At 46.6% G+C, this 14579-nt stretch overlaps 6 protein-coding genes across 6 annotated transcripts; 4 read left to right on the top strand and 2 right to left on the bottom strand.

The window, feature by feature from the left end:
* Window positions 1-1027: 1027 nt before the first annotated feature.
* Window positions 1028-3286, top strand: LY89DRAFT_779606 (uncharacterized protein). Its single transcript, XM_018222311.1, has one exon. It carries the CDS (start codon window positions 1249-1251, stop codon window positions 3178-3180), a length of 1932 nt encoding a protein of 643 aa, XP_018074041.1. The 5' UTR covers window positions 1028-1248; the 3' UTR covers window positions 3181-3286.
* Window positions 3287-5692: 2406 nt separating this feature from the next.
* LY89DRAFT_772164 (uncharacterized protein) lies at window positions 5693-6840 on the top strand (the record flags this gene model as incomplete). The annotated part of the gene is made up of 2 exons (XM_018221905.1): window positions 5693-6245; window positions 6275-6840. The coding sequence occupies exons 1-2, from the start codon at window positions 6050-6052 to the stop codon at window positions 6838-6840; spliced, it is 762 nt and encodes a 253-aa protein (XP_018074042.1). The 5' UTR covers window positions 5693-6049.
* Window positions 6841-7585: 745 nt separating this feature from the next.
* LY89DRAFT_457971 (uncharacterized protein) lies at window positions 7586-8486 on the bottom strand. The gene is made up of 2 exons (XM_018207662.1): window positions 7656-8486; window positions 7586-7603 (listed from the first exon to the last, which is right to left on the bottom strand). Exon 1 carries the CDS (start codon window positions 8196-8198, stop codon window positions 7767-7769), a length of 432 nt encoding a protein of 143 aa, XP_018074043.1. The 5' UTR covers window positions 8199-8486; the 3' UTR covers window positions 7586-7603; window positions 7656-7766.
* Window positions 8487-9838: 1352 nt separating this feature from the next.
* LY89DRAFT_568253 (DUF239-domain-containing protein) lies at window positions 9839-10861 on the top strand (the record flags this gene model as incomplete). The annotated part of the gene is made up of 1 exon (XM_018208565.2): window positions 9839-10861. A coding segment is annotated over one exon (1023 nt), but the record flags the coding sequence as incomplete, so codon positions are not given.
* Window positions 10862-11504: 643 nt separating this feature from the next.
* Window positions 11505-12692, top strand: LY89DRAFT_730947 (uncharacterized protein; the record flags this gene model as incomplete). The annotated part of the gene is made up of 2 exons (XM_018219529.1): window positions 11505-12022; window positions 12077-12692. 2 exons carry the CDS (start codon window positions 11505-11507, stop codon window positions 12690-12692), a joined length of 1134 nt encoding a protein of 377 aa, XP_018074045.1.
* Window positions 12693-12929: 237 nt separating this feature from the next.
* LY89DRAFT_580038 (putative thiamine pyrophosphokinase) lies at window positions 12930-13934 on the bottom strand (the record flags this gene model as incomplete). Its single annotated transcript, XM_018209040.1, has 2 exons — window positions 12930-13845; window positions 13900-13934. Coding segments are annotated over 2 exons (951 nt in total), but the record flags the coding sequence as incomplete, so codon positions are not given.
* Between the last annotated feature and the right edge of the window lie 645 nt (window positions 13935-14579).

Below are 14579 nucleotides of genomic sequence, written 5' to 3' on the forward strand. Positions count from 1 at the left end.
ATTGTTCCAAATTCCCGTTGTCGCCGACCTTTATGAGTGAAAAAATGGGTTTGTTCTATGGTACTTGTTAGTCACACTTCTTTGACATGTTTGTTGAGTGTCCTTTCTTGATATTGATACAATCGCTTTGTGCTTCGGGCGGGATGAAGAATCTCTTGTTGCTTTCATGCCAGAGGCAAAAAAGTTCAAGATTAACGGCTTTTCGGCTCCGAGAGACAAAGATCAAAGTGCTGAAAGAATATTCGTTCTCTTGTTCTGTGCTGCTATGGGTGAGACAAGCGAACAAAATTTGACGATAGAGCTGCTAATTTCAGGACATTAATCTGTGTCTGGTGTTGGAGCTTCGGAAAAGGGGATTCCCTACTGTAACGCAAACAATAACAGAGCCGCAGTTTCTCTGCGGCTCCCTGCACAGCCCCTGTCCGCTGTACTTTCCTAAACTATTTGTAGATATATCTCATGCACTCTTTCCCATTAAGTTCACACTATTGAGCCTCGGCCCTCAGCCACATTCGCTTGCCCGCATCCTCGATATACTATGTCATTTTAAGTGGTCCATAAGCGAAAGAAAAAAGTAATTCCAGGTTCAGCTGAGGCTGAAGTTGTGACACGGCTACGCTGCTTGCGTGCGGAGTTGGTATATATCCACGCTGGTGGCTTGCGAGCAGTGTTCTAGAATGAATGTACACACTCAATATCTGCACTCTAGACGGTGTTGGATCAAGTGCTGTTCAATGGCTGCAATTGCTGAATTGTTGAAGGTGCTGCAGGAGTTTTTGTGTTGTGGTTTCATGCTTGGGACATTCATATTTTCAAAGCAGCCGATCTGTTCAATTGAATCCCTAACTCGAAAGCATGCTGAGGCTTGCTTTTTCTTTTTTCCCCCCTCGGTGGCTGATTTCGACATATTGATGGCGATATCGCAAACTCTAGCTTTCTAGATCTGAGACATGCAGCCAGCCAAGACTTGCTATTGTTATCGCGCATAGCCGCTCCACATTGTTTGTTCGTGGAGGCTCCAGATGCGGGTGTCTGCTATGGCTTGGTTGCACTCCCCTACACTTTATCCGCAATGGTTGTTGAGTACTTTATTCTAATATTTATCAAATCTTCCAATTTCTGCAGTTTTGCTCTTCTTGTGGAACTCTAGCTCCACTTCTCGTTCTCGCTATTTTCTCAGGTTCTCACTCAAGTCCTTCTCAGTCCAGCATTTTCAGACTTCCTTCAGCGCCGGAGCATCAGGAGAAGATGGCTTCGGGGCTTCATTTTCCAAACTCCCATCTCGAAGGGTGGTTCACAAAAACAATTCCCCTGATCGCTCTGCTCATCACGACGACTGTTAGCACGGCCCTTCTCTACCTCAACTTAACTCGTTGGAACTTTCAACATGTAGCATGGACATCGGTACCCAGTTTCATGGCCGGTATCATCCAAGTAGTGGTCGAAATCTTGGCTGCTGTGCAGATATTTGCTTTGCTCACCCTCGTCAATTTCGCAACACGAATAGCCCTGTGCAGGTCGAATTCAACACTGGATGTTCTGAAATACAGAGCCGCAATATGTCTGGGACGCATAGATCTGTCACTCCCATGGCTGAGTATGACATTGGTTATACTTGTCTACGGCCTCATGAAAGTCCCAGCTTTTCTTTGGGCCAATTCTCTCGCGCTATCTCCCAGCGTGAGAACTGGCAGCAATAACCTTTATGTTCCCATTCTTGGTGCCGACAACTTTATTCACAACTTTAATGGCGACGAACTTAAACATTGCTGGAGGTCCCCTGCCTCTTTTCCGAATCAGGGCCTTTTCCTTATGGCCGGGCCGTACAGCAGCTGCCCTGGCCGCGATTTCGTTGATGGCCTCCTCGAAGCAGCGTCTACTGTGTCTCTCGCGAACGCCGATTATCTTCCTCGAATCGATGTCGACGGGGCTTTCTACTCTGGAAGGTCTTATGGCGTGGGTGCAGCTGTTGGCCATTCCGATACCCAACAATCTCAAAATTGGGGTGATAGTGTCCTGGCCAGTTATACGTATCAAGATCTTGGCTTCAACACGGAAGTCCTATGCAATTACAACTCGTCACTGACTTCTGCGGACTGGTCGTTATGGCAGCTCCAAGCTGAAAATAAAAACGAAGGCATTCCCGCCATCTTTGAAGCAAAGGGTCAGCTTCCAGACGGCAGCAACATCAACAGTACTTCTTTCTATACTACTTGGGGCTGGTCGGTAGATGAAACCGTAGCATGGCAGACCACAAACTCGACATATAATCCCAACTACATTTCTACTGCCGCTGGCTTCAATTACAAGTTCATGAACGCCACCCAGTGCACCATAAACTTTATTCCAACGATGTTCGATATTATGGTCACGTATCCTTCGCAATCAAGTCCAAATATGGTCATTACTGTGACTCCAAATAGTGACGAACCTTTAGAGAACGCAGTGGATCCTACATGGCATCTACAAACTTTGGTTCTGGAACAAATTACAGCATTGTCGATGGTCAGCACCACTCTATATGGGTCTGTCTTGGGCGAGGCTTTTCTAGCCAACGCCCAGGCATGCAGCAGCAACGCTACAAACACTGCCCAATTTACCGACAATAGCCTCTTACCATGTATGCAACAGTCATGGGAAAGCATCATCGACAACCTCCTCCTCCTACTCACTGCTGCCCAAATCGTCGAGTACAGGGAGAATAATGCGAATGGCCCATGGGACCCTGCACAATTTCGAGAAGTATTCGATAGAGAGAATGGCATAGCATCCCAAATCGGGACACGGATGTACATTTTGCTTACCTGCGCTCTGAATGCAATATGCCTTATCATATGGATCATTGAAGCCTTCCGATGGTCGTTTTGGAAAGATCTACCTAAGTTCAACATATTGGATCTCAAAAGTGCAGTTCTGGGAGGTGCGATGGGGGGAGGTAGCATTGTCGCCACGATTCGAGAAGTTGAAAGCCCCAAAGCTCCATGGACCGGTGCATCGGACGACGAGAAAGTAGGCGAGATACAGGTGCAAGTTGCTGTTATTGACGCTGATGAGAATCTGAAGAGAGTGTCCTTGAAAGCAAGTTTGGGCACTGGCAAAGTGGGTACTATCGGACGAAGACCTTGGGCTCCATTCTCTTACGACAAGGTTTCGGGCGAGGAGTCTGTACAATCGTTTTAATATATGAGAAACTAGGAAGTGTTGTCAGCAGAAATAAGCACTAAGAAATAACAGTTGGAGTATTCCTCTCAAGTAGTAGTAGGCGTTGGTAGTTCAGGATTTGTAGACCAAGCTAATAATAAATACTCAAGTTGTTAGCTCAAGAATGCCAAAATTGAACGGGAATGCTAATAGGGCGTGGCCAGGCAACACGTGATCGTAAACAAGACACTCTTCCAAGGTTCTCGCCACAACTTACGCAGGTAATGGAATTGAGAGTGACGATTTGCGAGATAGTCGATGAGTACGATGTCAAGAGGATAATAAGGATGAGCAATGCTCGTTCTCTGTAGCGCCTTCAAATGCGGGGTCATTGCGGGGTATTGTGAGTATGAAGAAATGGTTGCCGTCAACGAGGTATTTCATGTAGACAGAAGCGATAGCATCAGTACCAAAAGCGTGTATATATATATAGCATGAAATTGGTGTTAGCTTAGGAAATTTATATATCACAAGCAAGGGTTCTGTTTTTCTGTACCACCAAACACTTGTCCAATCAGGAAGCGACAATATATCAATGATGTAGGCACGAGCTGAAATTCGCCAGAGCTTTCATCACGACCTTCGAGTATTTTCCCTCAGCTGAATGCGCAATGGACGATTTGAAGCATATTAAGCGTGACCAGTTGTGTTCTGTCTGTCGCAATGCTTTTAACCAAGGAGACACGATTCGAAATTCCCTCAAAAAGATGTCTGGAGACGTCTTACCGTCCCACACATAGACCTCGGAATTGGTCGCATCAGCAAATGTCGGGTGTTTGCTATGTTCACGCTTCCTTGAAAGCATGAAGTCATTGACAGAATACTGCTCTGGCATGCTTGTCCGCATCCAGTCCAGCAACATGAGGATAACATCAGATGCATTCGCATACCGGGGAGCAGCAGAACGATGGATAAGCCCTGTCTTGCTATCAATAAGGTTGGAGGGAGATTCGGATGTTCAGAGCAACATGAACCATTCCATCTCCGTTGAGTTAAAGGCCTCCTCGGCTTCAGGTGCGGGCATAAAATCGATTTATCGGAATTGTATGCTAAAGTCATGTGAAGATGAAGTTTGCTTAAATCTTGGCCCCTCTACAAATTCAGTCTCTACGCTTCCGTATATAAAGAAGTGGCTCTGGACATGCCAAAATACCCATAGCTGCCCTCTGTATATGGCATCCCGTCCACCAACACGACTCTTTGAGATCTCTGGTGACACTGCCCGTCTCTGTATCACAGGCGAGAAACATATCAATCCGCTATATGTCACCCTAAGTCATTGTTGGGGCAAACTCCCATTCTTCAATTCAGGACGATGAAAATGACTGGCGACATGAATCTGCATTGATGAGCCAAGTCTATGGGCATGCGGTGGTCAATATAGCTGCCACTAAAGCACCCAATGGATCGTCTGGTCTCTTTGCTGAGCGAAACCCTTCTATGATCGAGAGATGCTTCCTCAAGACGAATACTTTAGACGTCTTGGAACTGTTTGACCATGAAGCATACCAGCGCTGCGTGGCAGAGGCACCTCTATCCACGAGAGGATGGGCTTTCCAGGAACGCTTTCTCTCACCTCGCACGTTACACTTTACCAAAGAGCAGGTATTCTGCGAATGTCACAAAGGCGTAGTGTGTGAGACATTTCCAGAAGGTATACCGAGAAGGCAAATTCTACAGTCTACCTTTCCTCGGAACAGAACCGACAGTTCTTCATAGATTCAATCTGTTACCATTTATTCCAACACGGTGCTCACTTTTCCCAGAGACAGATTAATCGCTCTTACCGGAGTAGCTCGACACTTCCAGAATATCTCTGGAGACAAGTATATTGGTGGCCTTTGGATTCAAGGCATTGAACGGCAGCTTTGTTGGCGGGTTGACATTGACCACGATTTCCGTGAAGACACCGAAGTCGCAGTATACTAAGCGCCATCATTCTCATGGGCAAGCATCAATCGCGCCATCACATGGAAGCTACGCAGCCACTTGGACATCATCACTGATCCTGATGTTGTGATCTTGTCGCAAGTAATACAAAGTTCTGTTGTGCCTGTCGGCTCAGATGAGCTAGGTGAACTACGCGATGCGACGATTAAGCTCAACTGTAGAACATTAATCAAACTGTCCATCCATAGACCACAAACTGTCTACTACGACTCTGGTAGAGTAGACCAGTTCCGTGATGGATACGAGGGCCCAAGCTTGGGCTTAAGCTTAGGACAAGATGAAGAATTCTTCATTCCGATTCTACTTACAATATCGGAATATTCTTTCAAATTTTCTAACAGCCCTGATGCGCAGCCTTCCATGTTCAGCGTATATGGCCTGATAGCCATACCAGTTTCTTCTCGAGGACAAGGCCACTATAAAAGGCTAGGACTCGGCGAGTATGTTTTCAAGGCGGTACCATCCATGAAAGAATTTTGAGCAGATTTTTCTTGCACAAAGGATCATTCTTGAAGACTCTTTACCAGGAGACTCTTGAGCCAGCGGAAGATGGATCACCAAGATATAACATCACCATTCTCTGAGAATGTAGTGTAAACATCAGAACTTAATACAAGAGTAGATATTTTGGATAGACATTTTCTTGTCCTGTTGGAAAGTTGCCTGATCGGGCAGGCGCTAACCCTGAAGAAGCTAATTTGGGAGCTGCAGCCTGGCGCAAGCGAACCGAACAACAAAACCACACTCGAATTCCAACATCTCGATCTCTTCACGAACCTCAAACTCGAGAGATTGTCCAAGCAAAGTTAGTTCCGCATCAATTGGAGCAGCTCCGTCGGTATGTAAATATTCAAAAGAAGCTGAGCGCTTGTGCTTACTAACGACATGTGAAGCCACCATGATGTCAGTCGGTCCCAGAACAGATTTCACACAGCTGCTCGACGACAAATCTTTAATGCTGATGAATCAAGATTTGTTGAGCATCGAGTACATCAACCACCTTGTGGCTTTCAAAACAACGAACATCACGACAAAAGGCGGCAAAGTCCTTCCCATCGAGCTGTGGAACATTATCCTCGAACTCACGTTGGCTGGTAGCAAAGGCTCCTACTGTTTTGTCCAGGCCACGCTGTACAGGAGCTATCGACAGAGAGGATCCTGTGGTGCCGCAGAGTCGAATTAGACAGTGTACGGCCTTGCAGATATCTGAGGTCTCGCAACCAGGTTTTGTCGTTCGAAAGGTTCATGGTCAAACCGAACGAAGAAGACCCCGATAGATCCCCTAGTCCTTTTGCCCTTCCAACTCAGGGCGAAGAATCCAATATCGATGTGCTGATAACTTCTGCGGATGAGGGACTTTCGATTAAGTCAGAATGTCTGTTCTCTGACCTCACTGTCCCCGATGTAATTTGCTACATGGAAGATGGTAGATGTAATTTGTGTGCTGGAGACCGATTCATCTGTCCAGGTTGTACGAGAGGGCAAGCTCAAAGATTCGATGCATTTATGGGCTGTGGTGTAGATCTTGCTTGTCCTCTTTGCATGGGGCTTGACTTTTGTCTGGAGCATAAGGAGTTTCTGCGGAGATACTACAATGAGGACCAGGCTCCGGACGAGGAGCAGGAAGCTGTAGACGCTTGGATTCAGCAACGACTAGACGAATTTGGCTACAAGGGAGTCAGGGGTTAAGGGGAGAAGGACTTACCTGTAGACGACAAGGTAGTCTCGGGTGATAATTTGGGATTTGAGGCCATTCTCAAAGTGCTCGTTCTGCGTGGGAATGTCGGAGTCCTGATATTTCGCACATGGAGGAGTGGTACAGATTTGGTCTTGACAAACTATACATGGTAAAAGGTTAAGTGTGCGTATCAAAATAACAATCCAAAGGCTATCCCTATCTTCACAGACCCCACAATATCAAGCACAAAGTGAGAACCGACCCTTGGGACGATAGGAGCAGGCAGCCCAAGTCAAGGAATTCAGACAAGACAGGAATATCAGCTTTCAGACGTCAAGTAGCGGGAAGAATTCGAGTATGAATGGGAATACAGCCAACTCATGCATCGTTTCGAAGTCATAGTTGGGTATAGGAATGGTCGGCCTGATCCGCCTGAACGAATGTTGACGACTCAGGAAATTCCATTAATCGAACTGTGAACGCGCACGCAGCAAATCTGCAACTTATAAAGAAAAGAAAGTAAGGCAGGAGAAGGTTGAAGCTATCTCTTGAATTGTCGTAATAATTGCTGCAGAGTTGATACTGTACGAGACTGTGAATGACGGGGACTGTCAAGTCGTAGGACATCGACGTTGAAGTAAACTCGCTTTAGACCAAGCGCTGACCCACTTTTATTGCCAAGCTTAAATGCATCTTCTCTCTTTCATCTAATAGCAACAATTTCTTCGCTATGAAAGCATTGATCTTTATCTTATAAACGATATTTCAATCACCCTTTAACGTGTGATTAGCAAGTCACTACTCCATGGACAGCACTGTACATTACAGTTGATCCCAAGATACGGCCACTCTGATCGGTATGTATCGCCTGACACAAGTCATCTCTTCGAAGGAGCTGAAGGGATGCAGGTACCACAAGGATCACCTGCCAGGAGAGCTATGGGACGAAAAGATGGGATAATCTCACATGCATATTCATAGCTAAGAACTCAGGTCTGCAACGATACCGGGAGCTAAAATGACAAGAACAATACCTCAGCGCAGACAGACACGTAATTTGGCTTCCATTTCCATTTGCCTGAGCATTTTTCTGGTAATCATGTACCTCCGTAGGGACGAATACGTCCTTGCAGCATTGTTTGGACTGTTCGAGTATGGTCACCAGCGGCATGAAATGGTGGTGATGAGATTCACTGCCAAGATGAAGCCATCTGCACGAGATCTTTGTCAAAGGATTGATAAGGGACTTTTCGCCGCCTCGAGTGTGCGAGGAATCAATAGTGTTAGGGTTGTTACCAGTCACGCTATGTTGAAGAGCAGGGCCCGACACTGATGGGGATAAAGCGCCGGCGATCCTGCACAGCAACATCGGATATTGGCTGACAGCTGCAGGTCATGACCTGGAATGACAAACGGCTCTCCAGGCTTCAACCATCCTCCATTCTCCGCCGAATCCGCCTCAAATGACTGAGCACACCAGGCACTGATTTCCCAGGCGTTTCCTCCACTGATGGACGCATCCAGGCAAGGATTATAGCTGATCTAGACTGCATCCCGATGCAGCCTCAACCGCGAAACAGGAACGAAAGTCCTCTCAGGGCAGCCGAGAATATTGATGGCAATTCTTGTCGCGACGCATTAATTCAAGAAATTCCGGAGTCTCCGCATTCTAATAAGCCGCTTTGGCATATCAGGTTGATGCTGGACACGACGAACCATAGGACCGAGTCCTCACAATTGCTGAACTCTGGTCAACAAGCATCTCGGAGGATTAACGGATCACCAGGATCAGGCGGGCCGGAATAATGATGCACCTTAATCGTGGAGAGATCTAGTAAGTGCCTAGTGGCATCTTATCATATCACACCTGCCCAGATGATACATCGCGCTGCAACGTAGTGGTTGACAGACTTGACACCTGCCTAAGAAGTTCAAAATTAGTCTGGATGACCTCCATAGTGCTGCTGGGCTCTTTTGGGGTGGTGTGCTTGGGAGAAACACAGAGTCGCGAAAGCTGGGCGTACTTACGACCCCAATATGTGGACATTTCGAGTTTGCAGAGACATGACATTCTGCTCGGGCCACTTGTCTGGCTGCGGCTCAGCCCTGCGTTTATTTGTTCTCCGTCATTGTTCAGCGTCGAGCCTCAGCCTCTGGCGGAGGGTGAACCTAGCTCCAGTAATTACCGAGAAGGATTCAGGAACAACACTTCAGGCTTCAATGAGCTCCTTATGTTGAATTTAGTCGCTTTTCATTGATTCACCGAGGAGCTGAAAAGGATTGAAATTGCTTCCCAGACTAGTCGATGCTATCAGCCACTCAAAGCGATTCCCCCTTTTCAGAATCGAGCCTGCAGCCGATCCAGAGGTTGCGCGCATCCATCTTGCAAGCCAAGAACAACTGTTTTGTCGATACTCCGCCTATTGCCTTCGTCAAGATACCCCTGGAGGAGTTCTTCAGTGGTCATTCCTCCGAGTCCTGCTCCTAAACTTTCTCTCTAATTTTATTTGGACCCTAGTGTTTCCAACCCATAAGAAATCACGAGAAAGCATACTTGGAGATATAATTGGCTGCTGCTGCAGATTTGGGGAGTGTCCAGGGGGTTCCAAGACATCGGACGAAGCTTTACAAGGAAAGCGTATGCAACGCTACTCACGCGGCTTGTGCAGGAGGGAAGGATGCCCTCTGACTGTATCAATAGCGCAGAACCATGACTTACCGGGTGTATAGCTTCTCTTGGTGGGCGGAGATGGGCAAGTAAAAGTGCTGAACTTCAGCTATAAAGACTCCATCCGCACGAGTGATTGACAGATGTTCTCTTCTTTCCAAGCACCAGTTAGATCATCTTTCATCTCCACCATGGCTCCTCTCGCTTTGAAAAGTTTCTTTCTTACGTCGCTGCTGTCAAGTCTTGTTCTTCAGGTCTCTTCATCTCCTGTAGCTGCTCCTCGGACTCAATATGCAGAGCATGGCTTGCGCAGAAGAGCAAATCTGAATGTCCGTCAAACCACAACCACAAACACCACAACCATTGACTGGGTGCCTATTGAATCTCAAGGCAACATTGCAACACCACCTGCTCCTAAATCCGTCTACGCAGGAAATGCCTCCAAGCTCGTCTCGGAGCTCCAACTGCCTGGTGCTCAACTTGGACCACCGGGAACTGTCCCAATTCCGCAGGTTAGCACTAGCTACCTCGACAATACTGCCTCTAAAGGACTGCCCGAACTTCGATCGTCGAAGTCCAAGTCCAAAAGGCAGTACAGTGGCAATCATTGGTATTCGACTTCTGACCAAAATGTTGCCAATATTGGTGGATCAGCTATTTTCAGTCTATTCAAGGCTTTCGTAAACAACAACGGAGACTTCTCGCTTCTTCAAACTGCTGTCACCAAGTCAGGCACAAATGGAGGCCAGACGCTCGAGGCCGGATGGATCAATTACCCCAATCAAGTGTCCGAGCCCCACTTGTTCACCTACTATACGACCGACGGATACTCGTCCGAAGGCGACGACATCGGAGGCTGGAATCAAGATTATGCTGGCTGGGTTCAATACGACAGTGAGATCTTCCCTGGAACTGTTTTCACTCCCAATAGTGTCGATGGGGGTGACCAGTACGAAATGGAAATTCAATACCTGCTCTACGAGGGCAACTGGTGGCTCTGGGTACTCGACCGATGGATTGGATACTACCCCGCTACCCTGTTCAGCAACAACATCTCGGGCGTCACTCTTGCAACCGGCTCGGATGTCATCTTCTACTACGGCGAGATTTATCAGAGCGAAGGTCCTCTCACCACTACTGACATGGGTAGTGGAGAGTTTGCAGAGACGGGCTCTGGTCACTCAGCATATATCCATAATATGGTGTACACCGATACCAGCGGAAATTCTCAAGACTATACTGCTGGCTTTGGAGACTCGGACTCGACCAGATATGACCACCAGAACGTGGTTTCCAGCGGCACGAGTTGGGGAAGTTACGTCTATCTTGGTGGTCCTGGTGCGGGTGGGGTCGTGGGCGGATAAACAGTTCCCTAGAAAATGGCGTCACTTGAATTTTGGTCTTCACTTTGAACTATTATGTAATTATATGGACGACCCTGATGTCCTAAGTTCCCTACGTATAATTGTAAACTTCTTATATATTTATTTGAAATGCTAAAAATGCTTCGGGCTTGTTCGTCTCACACGCATGTTCGCCAGGAGAGCGCAACTTACTTTACCAGAGCTGTGGAACAATGCGAGTGAGAAATGCGAATTATTCAAGTTAAAAGGGCATTCATATGGGACTTATATATGTCATCATTCGGGGTATTACTTTGTATCTCTGACTTAAGCAGCTGACAATGTCTTACACGCTCTAAAATAATTATTTATATTTCGACTACAGGTAAAGCTGCAAACGGAAGAAATGTCGCGCCCCTATGTCGCCCACTTACGAAAGGTCTCCTTGTTGTACTCCTTCGTGTCGAAAGATGAAGTTCACTACAAAGGAAAAAGACAGACCTGCGCTTCTTTGAGATTTCGGGACAAAAAAGTAATGGCACAACAAATTCACATATTTTCGAGCGAGTTGCTTTTTCACAGTCGATAAATCAAAAAAATGGGTGGAACGTATATATTCAATCAGAGCGCCAAATTCACCTCCAAGACACAGCGCAAATCCATCATGTCGATCTGGTGGTTCATTATCTCACGATTGGTCTTACTTTACATCATCGCCGTTATTTTCACATTTGTCAAGTCTTACAAAGATGATTACGACTTAGCCTCGAGCGACTACCAACCCATGATCTGCTTCTTTTGGAATAGCTTCGAGAATTGCGACCCTGAGATTTCCTCCAACTTAGATAATTATGTGCCCAAGATAAAGGAGGATCCTGCTCCAACTACAGATGCTCATGAGCTCCACCGAGATGCTCCTGAGCACGACGCAGATATTCATAAGCCCGATACAGATGCTCATAAGCTCGATGCAGGTGCTCCTGTACTCAACATAGATTTCGTATCTCTTGAACAAGAGGTCGAGAAGACCGGTCCAGTGTCACACATCAAACTGTATAACAGTCGAATCGTAGATTTGATAGAGTTGAAAAAGATTCACACGAATCTAGCTTCAAAATTCCACAGCCAGCACCTGGAAATTCGCGATATCATGATTCGCATAAAACTCCTCCCAAAAGCTTCGTAAGTTTTCATCCTCTTTCCTATCATTGACTCTCGTCTTAACACCCTGGATAGAAAAACCCTCAAAACTGCTTCGACAGCATACTACGAAAGCTTCGGCCACACAGAGAAGTTAATGATGCTCTTGAACAAAAATATTGATGGGCTTGCATCTTCAACTATACTTTGGAACGTCTTTTCCGTCGGTAGTATCTTGTACCAAGCCCAAAGGTACGACCTACCTCTTTCGGACGCCGAAGCGGAGGAATTTAGCAAGAAGACGAAGGCTTCGCTGGGTTTTGCTGTCGAGAACCTGCTGAAAGATACCACCAAACTTATCTCGAGAGCTAAAGAGCTGAAAGCTTCGAGCGATGTACAGCATATAACCAGTCAACACGCCTCATTGAAGACCGTAAAGTGGTGGAAGGGTAAGCTTGCTCCACATCGCAAGCATTTTAATTCACTTGAAGCGGAAGCCGAGTCATTGGCAAGCTACTTCACGTCAATTAGTACCATCGATGGATTTGCGTCCGAAGTTGAGGAGCAACTCGTGGTGCTGGAGAAGCAATTGAAATCAGTTCAAGGACTGCTCAATGAAGACAGCAGTATCTTGGAAGGGCAGGGAATTGAACAATTCAGTCAAGAGCTAGTTGCAGTGCTTGAACAAGGGCAGGATGTTTTGAAGACGTAAAGGGATACGAGGATGTTCCTAGGAATGCAATATTGGATCTCTGTGACCCAATCAATCATCAGATCAGGACATTTTAAGGCTGCTCTTAGGTTCGAAGAGAGCTTGATTATAGTAACTTTCTTTAGTAATAATGTACTCATACACATGCGTGAGAGAATTGATACGAGAGTGGAAGAAGAAGTGGGCCCAGTTTCATTTGTTATCCAATTGAATTTCTAATGCCATGCTAAAGAACCATTATGCAGAACCCGTGGGAAACGGCAGCTCCCGGTGCAACTTCCTAACAAGTTCACCATAATCCTCCTCATTCTCCTCCGTGATGAACCTATGCCTAATGAAGAAGTCCATCATCACATTCGCACACACACACTTAAATTCCCCATTCCTCATAGCCTCTTGTACATCCTCTACATCCATCAACAAGAACTCATGAACATCCCCATCAACTGGCTTCAATACAATCTCGCCACCAACCTCAAGATCATACACATAGCTAATTCCGGCATTCATGAGACCCAACTCTCCACCAGCTTGCGTATCGCTGATGTACAGCCAAGAGATATTACCTGCAGCCTTTACATGCCCCCGAACAAGCTCTTCAGACATGCCAGTCTCTTCCTCAGCCTCTCTGATGAGACACTCGAGCGGATCTTCTCCAAGGGCAATTCCACCGGCGACGGCATTGTCAAGTTTACCGGCGTAGGCATGTTTCGTGAGATTGCGACGAGCAATCCAGAACTTGATACCTGAAGGCGTCTTGGTGTAGACTGTCATATGTACACCTCTGCCAATGATGCCAAGCAGTGAGCTTGCTGAGCGTTCGACGCCAATCGGGAACTGGGCTCCGATGATGGAGAATTGTTCGTCTCGCTCGGCGCCGAGCTTTGGGAAGACGTTAATGAGTCTGGCAAGATCAAGAAGCGCATCGATGGCCAAACTGCATTCGGCTTGCCAGCTTTCTCCGGCAGGTTGGAGGAGGTGGACTTCTTTCATTGTGGGATCGAGGTGGAAGTCCTTGGTCCATGGCATCTTCTGGACAACTGAGTCGAGGATGTAGCCATGTGGTCGTGGATCGTTGGGAAGGTGGAACGTCCAGAGGGAGGATATGAGCGCTGCATATCGTTCGCGTTCTCCAGGGACGTCGTAGGGAAAGCTATTGTAATGATGAGCGGGTGGAAGTGAATAGTGTTAAGAAAGCGCAACTTACTTATCGCAATCCTTGATGATTTGGAGATTGCTCTTCTTCTGGAGGGGTCCTCCTCGTGGATTGGCATCATGTCTTGACGCCCCTCGATGTTGCTGGAGATGGAATCGCGGCTCTGAACCTGAGAATCCATTGAGTAGAGTGCAGGATCTAGATTGAGATTTGGCTTGGGCGTAAGAAGTGGAATTGTCTTGAGTCTGCGCGCAACTAGGCAATCTCCGGTGCGGTTGGGACAGAATGAGCTGAAAGATTTAGGTCGTATCGGGATTCTCTTGTAAAATAGAAGTTTGATGCGCGAGATGATACTTCAAGTTTGTGGTATGCTGGAATTCAAAGTGTTGGAAAGGTGGAAAGTGTAGTCTAGCTTATATAGACCCCAAAAGTCCACTACTATATCTAGCGCACTCCAACCTTCTAAATTCATCCTCAAGCAAAGTTTATGGCTGCTTTTGGCATAACCCAAACATAGCCTAATTCTGCAGAAGGCTGGTTGACGATTGTCCAAGGTTAGCGGCATATTTACAGCTAAACTATGGATTCTACCAGCCCTACTACTTGCAGTCGTGCGAAATGCCTTGCTCATATATCCACTTAGCACGTATGGAATGGTGTATAGGGTTATGCTCAAAGTTTGCAACTCACGCATGATCTAGTCATCTAAGGCTCAGATACAAATTCTTGAT

Source organism: Mollisia scopiformis, assembly GCF_001500285.1.
Source record: "Mollisia scopiformis unplaced genomic scaffold LY89scaffold_7, whole genome shotgun sequence".
Taxonomy (NCBI): domain Eukaryota; kingdom Fungi; phylum Ascomycota; class Leotiomycetes; order Helotiales; family Mollisiaceae; genus Mollisia; species Mollisia scopiformis.